At 41.3% G+C, this 18006-nt stretch overlaps 3 protein-coding genes and 1 long non-coding RNA gene across 4 annotated transcripts; 2 read left to right on the forward strand and 2 right to left on the reverse strand.

Moving 5' to 3' along the window:
* LOC114427441 (uncharacterized) lies at positions 1–2441 on the forward strand. Its single transcript, XR_003669460.1, has 3 exons — positions 1–106; positions 1661–1760; positions 1849–2441. It is a non-coding gene; the product is annotated as an uncharacterized LOC114427441 (long non-coding RNA).
* A 2062-nt stretch (positions 2442–4503) lies between these two features.
* On the reverse strand, positions 4504–7705 carry LOC114427103 (ladderlectin-like). The gene is made up of 10 exons (XM_028394914.1): positions 7576–7705; positions 7429–7498; positions 7291–7320; positions 7151–7204; positions 6568–6627; positions 6373–6405; positions 5939–6030; positions 5291–5416; positions 5072–5171; positions 4504–4701 (listed from the first exon to the last, which is right to left on the reverse strand). The coding sequence occupies exons 1-10, from the start codon at positions 7576–7578 to the stop codon at positions 4622–4624; spliced, it is 648 nt and encodes a 215-aa protein (XP_028250715.1). The 5' UTR covers positions 7579–7705; the 3' UTR covers positions 4504–4621.
* Positions 7706–9522: 1817 nt separating this feature from the next.
* LOC114426895 (glutathione S-transferase theta-1-like) lies at positions 9523–13906 on the reverse strand. Its single transcript, XM_028394606.1, has 5 exons — positions 13678–13906; positions 13475–13562; positions 13244–13394; positions 12247–12423; positions 9523–10334 (listed from the first exon to the last, which is right to left on the reverse strand). The coding sequence occupies exons 1-5, from the start codon at positions 13787–13789 to the stop codon at positions 10137–10139; spliced, it is 726 nt and encodes a 241-aa protein (XP_028250407.1). The 5' UTR covers positions 13790–13906; the 3' UTR covers positions 9523–10136.
* Positions 13907–15573: 1667 nt separating this feature from the next.
* LOC114427293 (D-dopachrome decarboxylase-like) lies at positions 15574–17974 on the forward strand. The gene is made up of 3 exons (XM_028395300.1): positions 15574–15793; positions 16385–16560; positions 17668–17974. The coding sequence occupies exons 1-3, from the start codon at positions 15686–15688 to the stop codon at positions 17738–17740; spliced, it is 357 nt and encodes a 118-aa protein (XP_028251101.1). The 5' UTR covers positions 15574–15685; the 3' UTR covers positions 17741–17974.
* The last annotated feature ends 32 nt before the right edge of the window (positions 17975–18006 follow it).

An 18006-nucleotide genomic window follows, 5' to 3' on the forward strand; every position in this document is an offset into this window, starting at 1 on the left:
GAGCAATCTAGCCTCAGTGCACAACATCTGGGAGTATACATTTCTCCAGCGTACAGTCAGGACTGCTGGTCACACTTTAGCATGGATTGGAGGATACTACTTCCAGGTTGGTTGAAAAATGTTAGGATGTCTGTGTGTTAACAGTCAGGTTCCTAAATTTTTGAAACTATGATAAATGATAAGTAGGTTGGGTGGCAATGGACAATGGAACAAACTAAAATAACAGCACTGAATTTAAAATGTAACACTCAAGATGTGATGAGGTCAATACTTTCTGCTTCAACTTGAGAGTTTTGAAGTGTGTCACAAATCATTCAGGACTTGTAGCCATTTTCATACAACAACATAAGGATGCCTTTAAAATGATCTGCAGTCAAGCACAGCCTGAAGTATGGAAGAGGTTCCTGCCTTGAGATGTTGCAGGTCACATGGCAGATGCATAATGACCCAAAACATACAGTGACTGTAACTCTTAAAAATAGGCTGTAGGCTCTCTTTCATGATCTGAATATGTTCATTTATTATTAGGTAACAAGAAATGATTCTGAAACAGTCTGTCTGATGTGTTCCAGTCTGGATTCAGAGCCCACCACAGCAGAGAAACAGCACTGCTTAAAGTCACTAAAGTCATGACATCAGTGGACTTGTCTCTGTACTTGTTCTACTGGATATCATTGCTGCTTTTGACACTGTAGATCACAGCATCTTACTACACAGATTATAACATGAGATCAGGATTACAGGGACAGCACTAGGCTGGTTTAAATCATATTTATCTGACAGATTCCACTTTGTTTGTGTTAATGATGTCTCTTTGCGTACAAGGGTTAATCACGGTGTTCCACAGGGTTCTGTGCTCAGACTGATCCTGTTCACCCTCTACATGGGGGAAACATCATCCAGAAGAAGCATGGCATAAACTTTCATTGTTATGCTGATGATACCCAGCTGTATTTATCCATGAAGCCTGAAGAAACAGAGCCGCTAGTCAGACTATAGGCGTGTCTAAAGGACATAAGGGACTAGATGACTAGGACTAGGACAAAACTGAGGTCATGGACCCAAACAACTCAGAACTAGATTGTCTGGCGACATTCTCTCTCTGGATGGATTTACTTTGGCCTCCAGTACGACTGTGAGGAACCTCAGAGTTATCTTTGATCAAGACATGTTGTATGTCTCTCATATTAAACAGGTCTCTAAGACCGCCTTTTTCGCCTCCATAATATTGCTAAGATCAGGAGCATCCTCTCTCAGAGTGATGCTGAAAAGCTCATCCATGCTTTTGTCACTTCAAGACTGGACTACTGCAACTCTTTATTGTCTGAATGTCCACATTACTCCATCAACAGTCTGCAGCTGATCCAGAACACAGCAGCTAGAGTTCTGACAGGAAGCAGCCAAAGGGATCATATCTCTCCTGTCCTAGCGTCTCTTCACTGGCTCCCAGTGGACTCAAGAATACACTTCAAGATCCTTCTTCTAACCTACAAGGCTCTTCATGGACTTGCTCCATTGTATCTGCAGGACCTGATTGTACCATATGTTCCTAATAGGACACTCAGATCTCTGAGTGCAGGTTTACTTGTAGTTCCTAGGATTCATAAAAGTAGAAAGGGAGGACATGAACATGAAGGGTTGTGACGGTGATTTCTTGCAGGATGACTGGAGGTGGGAAGATGGCACACTGTTTAACTACAACAACTGGTATAACCCAAGCAGCTCTACCCAGTACCAGTGCCTGCAGCTCAGCTCTGAAGGTGAGAGCAGAAACTCGAAATACTTGATTACAAGTAATTAATTATTTATTTTATTTATCATTATATAAACCTTTATATTTTTTTTCAGAATCCAAGGGGTGGTCCAATCATGACTGCATCTTATCCTTCCCCTTCATCTGTCAGATGAAATCAAACTGCTAGTTACTGCACTGCCTGGAGTGTTACTGCTGACCTCTACAGAGGATACTTGACATTTCACTTCCTTGAAATCAAATGATCCACATATATGTACTGTCTTTTATATTTGTTTACTACAAACTAGGATGTTTGCACAGTGGGCAATTGTGAAGATGTTTAAGAATAAAAATTTGCACCACAGTTTACAGTTTACACTTTACAGACATTATTGCATGTGCTGAAAGACAATGAACACTTACAGACTGGATGACATACAGACCAGATTGAAAGGTAAAACAGATACAGCAACACATACAGTGGACATAATTCACTCAACAGCCATGTAAATACATGGGAGCTGGAAATAGGAAGCAGATGGGGTGCCTGTGACAGACATGTGTCTCAGTATTGATCCATATGCCCAGTTCCACTTTGATTCCTGCAGCTTTTGAGAGAGAAATAAAATCTGTATCTGATGTGAATCTGCCCATTGATGATTAAGATGAAGTGCCGGCTATCACCTACTGCAAACTGAATGCATTCTATGACACATGCATTCAGGCGTTGTAATGAAGTACATTACAGACAATAAAAGTTTTCCTAAGTGCTTCCCATTGTCTCTTTATCAACTTCTTTATTATTAACCTTGCAAAGCTTTTTGGGCTAACCAGTGCTCATTTTTCTTGTTTACTACAATACAAAAAGTGGCTCCAAGACTAACAAAAGGGGCAAACTGGACCCAATTAAAGGGCATGCAGCAAAGAATGTCTGATTTCAGACACTGACAATATTAGGAGCAGTTCAGCTCACTTTGGAAAGATCTGCAAAGAGATGTACAAAGGCAGCCTCACAGGCCCAGACACAACCAACAGACAACCAGGGGCAGAATCTGGAGCTGTCCAAGCTCACTTGGAAAGATCTTTCTGGATGGAACCCAGTCATCATAATCATCATCATCAAAGCCGCATGGTGTGTAAAGAGCCATGTTCTCTACACACCCAAAAACTCAAACCAGTGAGTTGGAGAAGAATCCTCTAACCAATTCAAGGACTGGTCCAATCATTGTTGCATCTTATCTTTTACTTCATCTGTCAGGTGAAGTCAAACTGCTAGGTAAAGCACTGCCTGCAGCATTACTGCTGACTTCTACAGATGATGCTGAACCTGCTGAATTTTCTTTCTCCAAGTTCATCAGCATCAACAAGGCTCCTGAAGAGTATATAGGGGTTCACAGACAGGCCCTTTTGTCAAGTTGTTGAGCAACTAGCCCACTGAGCCAAACCGCTACTAGCCATGGAGGAGGATAAAGGACTTCAACTGGGCTGCAAGCTGTCCAACATGGGGGGTAAGTGGCACACCTGAGATGCCAGGTATCCTCTTTAGAAAGGTCACTGAATATATGGCAGTACATGTCACAGTTTTTTGGCAATGGGAGGCAATTCTCAGATCAGCATATTCTAGTACTGCAGCAAAAAACAACATCCATTTTAGAATGCCCTTTAAATATAATGGAATAGAATGTTACACACTGCTACAATAAACAGTTCACTGGTCGATATACTGACATGTGGAAGGTCTTCTTCTTTCGACTGTTCCCGTCAGGTTTCCACCAAGCTCTAGCCTCTGCATCCCTTCACACCAGCTACCTTCCTGTCCTCTTTTAGCACATCCACATACAGTATCTCTTCTTTGGTCTTTCTCTTGACTTCTTGTCTGGGAGATCCATTTCCAACATCCTTCAACCCGTATAACCATTATCCCTCCAAACCATCTCAATCGGTCTCTCTGACTTTGTTCCCAAAACACCCAACCTGATCTGTCCCTAGGATGTGCTTGTTCCTGTTCTTGTCCATCCTCATCACTCCTTAAGAGAACCTCAACATCTTCATCTCTGCTACCTCCAGCTCTGCCTCTTGTCATTTTCTCACTGCTACAGTCTTTTAAACCAGACAGCATAGCTGCTCTCATTACTGCCTTGTTCACCTTTCTTTTGATTCTTGCTGACACTCTTCTATCACACACTTCTGACATGTAGAAGGTCATTTTAGCAAAGTTATGGCATGTAGCTGCCATATTTAGTCATCTTTCTGATGTTGTTTCTGAGAAGATGGTGGCTGTTGTTTGAGATCAGAGCTTTTACCTGTTGACCTATCTAAAGGTACACCCCACCTCAAACCTTAATGTGCAACACATCCATACAGCCACAGGAGGGTGCCAGATATGTATACACTGGACATTTCAAGGACTTGGACCTGATGTGTCAACCTCTTTGTACCAAAGACAGTATGTAACGGGACAGTAAGTATGGATGGATCATTGGATGCATCACTCATAGGTTTCTAAAGAGCCAATCTGAGTCTCTGTAGGAACACACTATTATGTATGAAAGCACTGAAACAGCAGTGTCTTATACAGGTGGCCCTTGGGATCTATTCCAGAAAGAAAACTAGTTGCTCTTCTGAGTTATTATCAAACCCTGTAAAAAATCATCTGTGGAGCATCGATGCAATGATTCCATATCAAAAGCAATAATCTGTTGCCCACTTTTTGTTGTTTTATATAAATTTAAGTATTCATTATTTAATATAAGGAACACTAGAGATGATCACATTTGAACAAGTTTTAATTTATTAGGAAAAAATAATCAAACAGAAATGATAAAACAAAAACATTCCTGAAAAACTAAATGAATTCAGTAACTCAATATACAATCATTCATGAGCTTAAGAAGCAGCACATTTGAATGGGTTTTTGGAGCAGATGAAGCGATAAACACCTCCACAGCTGGTGTTAGCCCAGCCACCTGAAAAACAGAGAAAACAAGTCTATGATCTCTGGATCTTTGAGAGGGAGTGTTTGTTTTCAGGTTTAGACATTGTCTTAATGTCAAACCTGCAACAATCATATACTTCTTCACTTGCTTATTAATTACAGAGGTGCAGTAGAAGGGTTTTCTGCAACTGCTAATCATGTATCCTGCAAAGTACTCAATTAAAATTATATTTTCACTGTAATAAAACCACAGTAAATCTCTGTACACTTTGCCTCTAGGTGATGATTGATGATGATCCATTTTGTGTATGACCAAGACAGAAACGCAGGTTGATTTAACTTTAATAGCTAAAATATACAGAAATACAGTTCTAATTTAGGTTGGTGTTGACTTGACTTACTGTTGGTGCGTAAGTAGATGCAGGGGTTGCTGCTGGGAGTATTAAGGGACCACCAGTTGGTGTAGTAGAAGCCTTCACGATCAATCCACAGCCAGCGGTCCTGAGAGAAAAAGAGGCATACATGTGAGGAACTATTTTCTTCATTTCCTCTCCCAGCCATCATGTGAAAGCCACCCCTCAAATCTGATCTGGACTTAGTATTTTTTTCTAGATGCAGACCTGTAGGTAGAAGCCTCCTATCCATGCAATGCTCTGGCCACCTGTCTGTGTGAGCTGCTGGAGGAAATTGTACTCTCTGGGGTTGGAAACAGATGCCAGGTTGCCACCCAGACTGTTGCAGTGCTCCTGTTAGAAAAGAAATGGATGGATCATTACCTCCAATTTAAATAATGTTCTTGTTTTATGATCTGACTCAGTTACTGAATATATACCACCCCTTGACCTAGGCCAATTGAAAAGTCCAGATATGCTGTAATCCTGTTATTAATATTACAGTTCCCTTGCAGTATTGAAAGGGATGAATTACATATGTACGTAATGGTATAATTATAAACATGTAAATATAATGGGTCTATAACTGAACGTGTAGCCTCTGCCTCCAGATGGTAGTAATGGACAATAACCAAACCTCCTACCCAAACAATGATTGTTCATTTGTATAGAAAAACATTGGCTTCCGTCCCAAACCAGGTCACAGTAGAGTGGCAGCTGACATTGTGCACACTTACAAGTCCATTAGAGGTCACAAGAATGCAGCCAAATTCATGACTTTAGCTGGATAATTTGGAATCAGTGGTATACATTGTGTTCAGTGTGTGTGTGTGACTATACTACCAAACTAAACTACAGCCTCAGCAACGGCAGTACCTCAGCAGTGTGCCAGGACTTGGGAGAGTTGACAAACAGGAAGCAGCGGAAGTTGTGGCTGAACCAGCCGTCTGGACAGTAGTTAAATGCAGCTGCAGGAATACAGAGAGAAGACAGCAATAAAGATAATTCACTAAAACATTTTCACTGCACTGACCTGTGGGTGAAACACTTTGCTTTGCTTAGGATATCAGGCCATGCACATGCAAATATTCAAGTGCAAATGTGCTATATGAATATCAGTTTCAATTGAATGTAGACTATCCAGCAGCTACAGAAAAATAAATAAATAAATAGTCTCAAAATGCTTTACAGAATGGAGCATCAATGATTTAGAGCAAGTCATAAGACCGTGTTGGCCAGCAATCCCTTATTAGTTGACAAACCCTTAATCATGAATTAACATTCAATCAATAATAAAGTGTGAATCCTACCTTCAGGTGCTCCTGCCTCATCAGACACAGGGACTGAAACACAGAGGAAAAGAAGATACTAGAAAATGAAGCATGGTTACGCTCCAAACAACACGTATTATGTGCACATAATGTAAGACAGTGCAACCTACAGTATGTGGTATTGTTCATACAGTGACATACAGTAAACCAAAAATATGTACTTCCTCTCATTACCAGTTCTGGCCACAGGGACGGGGTCTTCTGGCACATTGTTGACCATCATCTCCTCCATCACTGTAACATCAATTCCATCAGACTTTCTGGTTTTCAACAACTCTAACATAAAACATCTTCATTCTGATGCAACATCAACACACAGCTAAAATAGCTGCTGTCACAACTTAAATTCGTTTACAATGTGCTGCTTCTTTATGGGGTATTAAACTTATGTTAGCACTAGCATTTTAATATAACTTGCTAAAAATTTACTTTGGTAATTATTGCTTCACAGAATCAGGCAGAATCTGATATTACACCCATGTGTCCCATTGGAATCAAAAGATCCAGGACCCACCAGTAGTAAAAAAAAACTATATGATGCAGCTGTAGAACATGACTACTCAGGGAACTATCTTGCTTATCAGTCATCTTTGGTGGAAAGTTACTTGTGTGTGCTAACTTTTGTTAATTAACAATAAAAACATCATCATTTCATTTGAATGAGTGACTATGTTATCAATGCATTTTACTGCACAACTAAGAAGCTACAGCTTAGTTCAAACTGAGACATAAGCCACACAGAGAAGAGGAAACTAACCCGGTTCAGGCGCAGCAGCCATGTCCTCCTTTGGTAGCGCATCTCCTGCTGTTTCTGTGGACAGATCACACAGATGTCGGTGTTGATGCCGGTTTAATTGTTTCTGTGAGTATTGATGCAAACACTTTTTAGATACCAACCTGATGCTTTTTCTCTATGTTCAGCTGGTACTGCAGAGGTAAACACTACATAGTCAGTGACAGAATTGCAAGTGGTTTTAACACAGCTAGTTTGTTCCCTAGCTGGTTAATTGAGCATGTATATGTGTCAAACCTGACCTGCACTTGCAGCACAGATGAGAATGCAGAGCAGCAAGACAGACTTCATGGTGATGACCATTTGTTCTTTCTATGAGTGCAAAGCGATGCCAGTAAACATAGAGAATACCTCTGAGCTCACTGACAGAAAATGACTGCAGGTCTTACCATTCAGCAGAAGATGAGCAGTGTTGTTTAGGTATCAGATGTGAGGCAGTCTTATATATATACACCTGAACCACACCAAACTAGGCTCACATGGGCATGGTGACTCAGACTCATGAGCGGGAAGATGAGTGCCCATAAAGATCTGAACCTGTTATCTGTTTACACAAACACACCCTGATTGTTAACATTTGAAATGAGGTGTGGGGAGTGAATGGAGTTACATATACTGCTAGCAAGGTGCTGTGCTATGGAGACTATTGTGGTCATGTATAATTAGACCCCTTCACTTTACCTACTCTAAGTTGCTCAAGATGTAATTTCCAATAAATATACATACTGAATCAGAGAAGAGGAACAATACAACCAATCACAACAGGGTTTACTAACAGCCAATCAGAGCTGTCTTACTAACAACCTATCAGAGCGGAATTTACTAAAAACCAATCAGACCAGGTTTTACCAACAATCAATAAGAGCAGATTTCACTGACAACCGATCAGAGCAGGCCTTACAATCAGAGTGGGGCTTACTCAAAGCCATCAGAGACGTTTTTACTAATAACCAATCAGAGCAGAGGAATAAACAGCCAATCAGAGCAGAGGACATATCCAACCGTGGAGAGAAGGCCTGACTAACAACCAATCAGAGCAGGTTTTACTGACAACTAATCAGAGCAGAGGACTAATATAACCAGTTTGAGGAAATATCCAACCACTAATCATTAAACTCAACCTGTTATTGATTATCTGTGCATATGATCAAGACACAACACAATGGGAAACATGAAATGATCATTATAGTTTTTCAATTTTATTTATATAGCACATTTTACAATCAGGAATTGTCTCAAAGCTCTGTATTGTGTTGTTCTTTTAACATCACATCTCTAGGTAACAGGGCTCTTTTTATGTGTTAGTAATAAAAGTTATCTGTTATCTCGAGAATAACATAACAAGGTCATTCTGATGTTATTTCCGTCTTACGGTAAGTGGACAACTTTCCTGTTACCTGACTTGTTTATACCTGTCTATATGACACAAAGTGTGGTACCAACGCTGTGTATTTGTGATGCAGAGGCACTTCTATTCAATTCAAGAGGGAGAGGGAGACTCCATGTGATGTGTGGGACTAGCCTGCTCCATCATTTTGTCATTGTGACACCTCATTCTTTTGTATAAGACATGTCACTATAAATACCCTCATTACCAAAATATTTCAGAAATGTAAATATTTATATTTGTGACCAATTCTAGTTCTGTGTATAAGTGGAAAATAAAAGGTCAGTGTTTCCAGAAGGTGTAGTAAAGCTATAAAAGTTGGTTACAGTTATCAGAGAGATTAGAGACATGTTTATGATTTTTAGTCAAAGTGTGTGGATTCCTGGAAATGCCAAACAGACTGACCTGTGTGACAGTGAACAGATTTACAGTCCTGAAGAACATATTTTATCTGTTTAGCTGTATTCTGGACTTCCAGGAGCCATGTTTATGAATATACTATTGATTAACATGTTTATAACGTTCCATTGGACTTCTCAAAAACATTGGATTTATAGCATCCTATCTCATGGACAGATCCTTCTCCATTCAAATGGGGCAGTTTTCCTCTTCAGTGGCCCTTCTGACCTGCGGGTGTGTGTGTGTGTGTGTGTGTGTGTGTCATTTGTAAATGATCAGTTTTGCAAAGAACCCCTCTGTCATTATTTTGTCTCACAAACATTTTCCATAGAGTTTCCTTAGAGGCTAGCAGTTCAAAAGAGAAACTTTTATCTTTCCCAGTCAGCCACCACTGATCTTTCTTAGACTTTTTCTAGACGGTTTGTCAGTGCCACCTAGTGGTATCAAATGCACACTACACTTTATCTGCATTAAAAACATGAAAGCATCAACCAGTCAATCCTGAAGACATTCAGATTAAACGGCAAAAGAATAAAAAGCTCATCACATGTTGGGCTTAAAAGTTATTTATTTACTTGATTGGCATATGTATTGTGATAAACAAATATATAACTACCAGAGGACATAGGGACTTTATTATCAATAAACTTGCTGACTCCTCAGTGCATATTGAAACTATAAAACTACAGTAACAGCTCTGGAACTATTGTGTGCATTTTTGCTTTTACAGGTATTGAAATAACAGTTTTGTTATTTTTTGTTGCAGGTTGCTTGACCTTATTACAACAATCAGTAAAAGAAGCCACATAAAGACTCAAAACTACTGTGGTGTTACAATATATTTCACTACAAATATAATCACCAACAGAATGACAGAGCGTTATGAAGGCAGAAGTATTAGCTGCAGCTGTCTGTGTCAGTGGATTAAGGAAATGGCTTCATAACTGTGATTCAGAGGGGAGTTAGGGAGGGGTTCTCACATTTCTGTTGCATAATGCCATTACTGGCAGCCTGTCTCCATTGTCCAGCCCTGCACTGCAGTCCACAAAGCCCTTTCCTTACACAAACACATGGATTTCTGCATTGAAGAAGCAAACAATGCATAGTGTATGCAGCCTATAGCTAAAGATATATGACACTATGTGTGCTGTGTGTATTTTGTCTTCACAGGAATAGTCTAAGGATCTTGGGTTTGAAGAACTCCATCTTGCTGCCATCCATCTCTTTCACACTCTCCTGGGCAGCCAGGATTTTCTGGTGGGCATCATCAAAGAGCTCCTTTCCAATGGCTTCCTGGACTCTATCACGCCATGCACTGAGCTTGGGTCTCCCCTCAAAGACGTCTAGTCCAGAGCCCACTGGCTGTAGGATGCATAATAACAAAAGAGGAAGTGTGTTATTGTGGACTCATGGTTGTCTGAAACAGAGGCTGGAATCTAAAAGCCTAAAATCTAATCTTTCAGCTCACTGCTTTGTTGTTATTGGCCTTATTTCCAAAGTCAGATGTCTTTAGAAGAAAAAGCACTGAGAAAAACACTGTATTTCCCCGTTTAGCTGCACAGCAACAAGTGAGCTGCTGAATGTAGTGGAGATTTTTTAAATGAGCTAAACTTTACAGTCTGTTTTCAATAAAAAATGTCTGCTAGGTTTTCAAACATTACTTCGTTTTTTAAACATATCATAATGACATGACAAGGTATGTGAAAAGAACCCCACACCCCAGCCTGTGCAGCTGCTGCGCCTCAGAACACTGCTCACTGTGACATGAAGACAGTCTGCATTGCTGGCTCAAGCTGATCAAATTAAACTGACACATTTGCAGAGGAAATGCATTTTTCTGGATTTTTTTGTTGTTGTTTTTTTAATCATTCCTTTGTTAATGAGCAAAGTAACAAAAACAGCAGGTAACTGTATCTATGAAGCCAGAAGAAACAGATGAAACACACACAGACCCTTTCCAAAAAAATAGAATATCAGGGAAAAGTTCATTCATTTCATAATTCCATTCAAAGAGTTAAACTTTCATAGATTACAGATCCGGTGCAGGTGTTGGTAAACTCTGCTTTCTCAAATCCAGGCTCACCGCAAAAGTCTACTGGAATGTTTTGGAGGACTGATTCCTTCTGCTGAGGATCTGTATGCAGATTTCGTCTTCCAGCAGGACCTGGCCCCTGCCCATACTGCCAGGAGCACCAAAACCTGTTTATTGCCCATGCCATCCTGGAGCTTGACTGGCCAGCCAACCCGCCAGACCTAAACCCCATTGAAAATCTCTGGGGTGACCAAGCATCAAGGGCGTTTGGGTTTCCATAATGCCCACGCAATGCCACATGCTGATTGCCTCAATGCCACGGCGCATCAAGGCAGTGATTAAGGTGAAGGGATTCCCAACCAAGTATTGTATCGCTCAGACAGTACCATAATTTGAAATAATAAAAGGATTCTTTCGATCCGACCAGTGTTTTGTGTTTTTTACCTTGACATACCGGACTACAGGTGGCGCTGTTCCCCTACTACCTAGAGTAGTGGGAGAATGGCGCCACAACCTGCATAAAATCAGCTGGCAGACACGTCCCCAGTAACATCACGTGACTTCTGAAGAAGCAGCCGAAACATGTCAAGGTAAAAACACAAAGCACTGGTCTGATGGAAGGAATACTCTTATGGTTTAAAAAGGTGAAGACCAAATGAATCTTGTTTCCATATTTTGATGGATTTGATGTGATCCTAATTTCTTTCTTTCTTCTGAGAAGTCAATGGTGATTTCTTTATGTATTCAAATGTTTTGAATTCCTGTTTTCATGGGCTTTATGAGCTGGGAGCCCAAATTAGGTACAAATAAACAAATAAATACTTGAAATTGTTTAAAATATGGGCCCTGAATCTATAATCTATGAAAGTTTAACTTTCTCAATGGAATTATGGAAATTAATGAACTTTTCCTTGAAATTCTAATTTTTTGGAAAGGGTATAATTTGTAAGTTTCTGCAGCTGAATTCATACAAACTGAAGTCATGATGTTTTTGTTCCTGAACACCTAAAGACAAGACTAACCCTGTTAACCTATGAGTTGTTTTTGCAGGGTATGTCCCATATTTCCATATTAAACAAACTCTAGGAACACCTGCATTTACCCGCAAAATACTGATCAGCTGGCCCAGAGAGATCTAGAACAGTGTATTCATTTGCTACTGGGCTTGTTGAAGTATAATTTCATAGAAAACTTGTGAAGTGAAGATGAAAAGTAACACATCCATATGAGCCTTCCACTTACCTGCATGACCTCCACAATGGCAACGAGGTCAGCCAATGAAACGTGATCTCCAGCGATGAAGGACCTGTCCTGGAGGAACTTTTCTTCAATGAGCTTCAGGGAGGCATTCAGGTCCTCCATGGCTGCATCCAGCTTGTCCTGTGGCACTTCCACTCCCAGAATCTTGGGAATCAAAAGCTACAAACATCAAGAATAAGATGTAAAACAATTAGCTTTCAGTAGTAGACGAGCACAGATGCTGTGACTCAGCAGACGACCGTGTTTTTCTGAAAGACAGCCAAGAAGAGTAAAAAATGATGAACTGGTAAAAACAAAGATGGCAGGCTGACATGTTCATGTTCTACACTGCAGAGAGGGAAAAAGGTATACTTTACTCATTTAGCACAGACATCTGAACTCATGACATGATCACAAGCTTTCACACAAGAAGGGGTCAGATTGCTGTGTGGTAACCTGAAAAACTGTCCAACCACATGTAATACATGGTCCATCATCACCCATGGATCAGAAGACTTCTGCTCTATCAAACGTTTGACCCCATACCTCAGGATCGCCCCACTTGAATTAATGTGTTTCAGGGTTATCTCCAGAATCCACAAATACAAAAATGTCTGAAAATGAGCAGAGACTCAGACAACGTTACTATTTGGTTTGATCTCAGCTGAATGTAATACGTCTCTTTGACCATGTCTTCGTTATGCTTCATATAACACATCATTGTTGTATTCAAATCGGGCCTGTCTTTGTAGAGAACTGGAAAAGTACTGGGTCCCACATTTTTTAAGATCACACGGTGGCCGTCAAACACAAAATACAATGATCCATTTCAGCTACAGATGTAACGCCACACTGAAAAAGGAGGCTAAACTAGTTCAGTGTTTACAGAAGTGATCATGTTGACTGTGTGGGGATCATTGGCCTCCCAGATCCAACTAAAACTACATGGCAGCAGTGAAATATGAAGCAGTCCACACTAGCGTGACCTTTGTGAACATACCCGGAGCCAGAACATCTTGGATCCATGCAGGCGGATGGCCGAGTGCTGCCAGGACAGATACTCATTGACACAGGCCCGCTGCTGGAGGTTGGCTGGGTACCAGTGATCTGGGGTCTTATACTTCTCAGCAAGATACTGCAGGATGGCAATGCTGGAGGAAAACAGCGCTATGACTATCACACAGGACACACACAGGGTTCTCTCAGTCACAAGTCTTCATTACATAACCACCTCTCAGCCAAGCAGAAGCCTCCATCTCTGAGAGCAGGAACCTTCCTGATCAGGCTGATTCTCCCGAACTCCTCTCCGTACTGCTCCCCTGGACACACACAGCGGAAGACTTACTTCATTAAGGGTTCTCTAAAGTCAAAGCATGTTCTCTGGGTTCTTTAACGTCCATGTTAGCGCTTTGTGCTGCGCTACAGGAGGCTCACCGTCCATCAGAGACAGCTGCTTGAACTCGAAGGGAATGTTGTTCTTCCTGGCGAAGATGTAAACGGAGCGGCAGGGCTGAGAGAACAGGTCCAAGTACAGCTCTAGCGCCATCGCTGCTTCTTAGTGCAACACTTTGTTCTGTTTCACGTAACTGGAGACGCCAAAGATCTCACATCGGGCCGAGAGCTGCTCCTCCTCCACCCGCGGAGCAGGCGGCCGCAGGGGCGGTGACATGAAGTTCCGTGACCTCTGCACTGTCAGCAACTCTGTCCGAACAGGAAGTCAGAAAACTCTCCGGTCCTGTTAACATTTGACCAGCTGTGAGAGTTCTGCTGCACACACACACACAATTCTGACCTCTTTATTTGAATTTCACAGCTTTATCTTCTGTTTTCTATCCTCAGTAAAAACAAACCAAAGTTTTAACACAAACATTAAATGAAATGTATTTATTGACAGACATGCATTCATATAACTGTGAGTGAACATTAACATTAATAATGGGAGAGAACAGAGGGGGGTCTGAGAAAATCAGTTCAGATTATTCTGTTGTTATTGTTGTGGGATTTATACTGTAATAGTCCAAATTATGTGAATATGCATGTTGCATAGTTTTAGTGAAACATATACCTCATTGCCTGTAGACTGGAAACATGAAGATGCAAAATGCAAAATTCACTCAACAAGAAGCCTGACACTTCTGCACGCTGTGTTAGCCAGCGGCTGTAACTGCTGTCAGGCGACACACTGGATGCTCACGGCTCACTTCACTTCGTCAGTCATCCTGTATAAACACATGCAATATAAAAAAATCACTTTGACAAAGGCTCACTTTGGGCATCAGGAGGCGAAGCATGTGCCTGTGAAGCAGAGTCTAACATGCTAGGCCTCATGTGATGGACGTGTGTCAGCACTTCCTGCATGATGAAGGCATCCGTGCTTTGGACTGGCCTGTTCCTCAGACCTGAATCCAGCACATCTAGGACATCATGTCTCGTCCATCCACCAACGCCACATTCCACAAAGACTGTCCCTTTATTTTTTGAGCAGTGTAATTCAGCCTATATGATAATAAGGTGGGACTACTTGCTCATCAGCTTTCTATGATTGAATTAGAGGTGCTGGTTGGAGCAGATTTACCTGCAAACAAAATGGAAACCGGTAAAAGAACACAAACACCAAACTGAGCAGTTAGCTGACGAGAGAAGAATCCAGCCGTTATCATGGTACAGTCTAAGAGACAGACATGAGAGGACAGAGCAGATCAACACTTCCTTCCTCCTGGTTTTAGTGTGAAAGGCCATGGTCTTAGAATCTGAGGGGAAATCAGAGCCCGCTGCACAGTCTGCTCATACAGGTGATAACCCCCTACAGCTGTGGCAGGTTTCATGTGAATTAAGATATGTGATCTGAAGGAGTATCACACTTCAGTGAGTATCTGAATGTTTAAGCTGATTTTATTTTAACAGGCACAGGGTCTGTGGTGTTCTGTGTCAGCCTCTCTGATGTCATTACAGACCTATTCTGTGCAGTAGAGCTGAAGCTGCATCCGTCCAGTATCTGAAGAGATCCACACGCTCACTTACGGGCAGTTTTACCGTGTCTTTAGATGGAGGAAGCCGAGCCCCCAGAGGAAACCCACGCTGCAGTCATGCTCCGCCAAACATCTACTTCCGCGTTCAGCCAGCTCCACTTTTGCTGACTGCGACAGTCTGCTATATTAATCAACACTTTAACTAAGTAAATATGAACATAAAGAGCACTGTGATTCAGACCTGGCTATCAAGCCTTAAACCACTCGTTGAGGAGTAATTGTAGGATTTGGTTGGGTCCGTGTCCTTTCTATCATGGAGGAGGCAGGGGTCCTATACTGCAGCCAGCCACCAGGGGGCAATCGAGACGTTTGGTCTTCATTCGGGAGCTGGGATGCCGTCCATCTTTATAAAGGCCATGGTAAAAGGCAAGTGAAGAAGCCCGGCTTTAACTGCTCTACCGAAAGTCCGTAAGATGCCTTTCATCGAACTACAGAGTAACCTGCCGGCCAGCTGCTTCTCGGAGGACTTTCTGAAGAAGCTGTGCTCCTGCACCGCGGCGGCTCTCGGGAAACCAGAGGACGTGAGTCATGTGTCCATAAGCCTCAATGTCAACGTTAGCTCTGGTGTAGCCTCAGTGACACTGACAGCAGTGTAGCAGTAACGCGTACTTACAGCAATACAGCAATTGAATTAATTCAGATCTGAACAAGGTAGTATTTATTATTATTGACATTTCCAGACTGCGGCAGCAGTTGTGTCTTAAGTTTACACAGATTTATTGGAATCGTGCTTTGTAAGTAGTGTACTGGGCCCTCAATAATGTGGTTCAAGGAAGTTCTTCTTTGTAGAAATCATGATGAATGTCCTGTGGCATCGGTACGTTGTGTGAAAGTAAACACGCCAGTTTCAGAGTACAGTATGCTTCTGTCTTTTTCCTAACTTACTTCAAGATAAACCATGTTCTGCAAATATTACAGCAGAAATCTTGGAGTCTTGCTAAAGTTGCCAGTTGCAGCGCAGTTTCACCATTGAATACATTAGGTTGCCTTATTTAGCAGGTAATTAGGCTTCGTCACTGAAGGGGATGAACTGCTCCTTTTGGTGGTAAGGAGTGTGCAGTGTGTTTGCCAGGCTTTTAGATGAAGCCCTGTATGTTCTGCTTATGTTCCAGAGGATGAACCTAGTGGTGAGTCCCGGGCTGCCTATGATGATAGCTGGTTCTTGCTCTCCATGTGTGATTGTGTCAGTGTCGGCTATCGGTGTGACTGACACTGCTGAGAAGAACAAGGAGCACAGTGCCAAAGTGTTTGAGGTTCTGACTAGAGAACTTGGACTGCCTGAGGACAGGTGAGTTCTGCATGAACATGTGTAGAGTTTATGTCCTCTGTCCACAGTCTGTGGGGTCACATAGAGCAGGGGTGTCAAACTCAAACAGACGGGGGCCCACTCCTTACTCTGAAGGGGCCACTGTTTTAGAGAGACTATTGAGCAACGTTTTCTTTGCACATCAGGCAGGTTTGCCACGTTAGCTGTGAACTGCCCTTTGTCACTAACAATGGCCTCAGTAGGAGCGCCTACCTTTGATCTTTGCCGATAGTTTTTGCTGCACAAATGAAAACATTTTGGTTAAAATGACTGTGGTTTTACTCAGTGGAATTGTGGGTAGTTTAAATTTATATGAAAAATTAAAATCTTCCATTTATAAAAACAGATTTGGGCTGGATATGTTTTGGCCAGAACATTGCAGCGGGCCAGATTTGACCCGCGGGCCTTGAGTTTAATACATGTGACATAGAAATTTCAAAGCAAATGTGAATAATGAACTAGTTTAACTGAAGATCATGGTTTACAGGTTTCTAGTCGAGTAAATTGAATCATTACTATCAAAGTGTTAATGCACACAGCAAATCTCCTGTTCCTTCCTCCTATTGTGCAGTATTATGTCTTATGATGACACAAAATTGAAGCATTTAGTACACATGTTCCTTGCTTACTGAAAACTTTGTGTAACAATGCACTTCACTAGCAGAACAAATATAAACAATATTAAGGTGGAGGCGGGGCTTAGATATAACAGGTTTAATGCTTTTGGCATCTAGCAGCATCACATGTATAACACATCCTGTTTTTATTGTGTCATATATATTATCCTTCCATCATTTATTTGTATAGATTTGCTTTTAATAACTTGCTTTTGATTTGTTTTGATTTGTAAAAACCACATCTGTGCTCATTGTGATGATGAGGCTCATGTGCACCTTCATCTCCACAGTGAAATTCAAAGTCTTGCACCTGAAAAATGAATAGTATAAAATCACTTTAGTAATTCAAGAGTCACACAGCTTGAACCGGCTGTCAGGGCTGTGACAAAAACAGAAAAAGCTCAGTCTCACACTCAGCTTATTACTTGTTCCTGAACCCTTTACAGCTTGCACACTGTGTTGTTATTGGCAGGATTGTGATTCAGTTCCATGCACTGCAGCCTCACCAGGTTGGGAAGAAGGGGACAGTCATGAGCTTTCTGTGAAGGAGACATCATCCCAACATCCAGGACACACCAGATTACTTTGATTACACACTTGTCATTTTACACATTCATAGGTAATTCTGTTGGTTAATAATTAAGTCTTCCTATATATTCCTGAAAATATCTTACTCACACGATGTTGATAAAGACAAGAGAAGTGATTCTTGATGTTTTCTATGCAAAACATGTTTTTATTCTAAATCAGTTTATAGGTAAGATTTTCTTTTCAGCTTGCTTTTTGTCAAGTGTTTATTTCAGCAATTTGA

The sequence above is a fragment of the Parambassis ranga genome, chromosome 1 (genome assembly GCF_900634625.1).
Source record: "Parambassis ranga chromosome 1, fParRan2.1, whole genome shotgun sequence".
NCBI lineage: Eukaryota > Metazoa > Chordata > Actinopteri > Ambassidae > Parambassis > Parambassis ranga.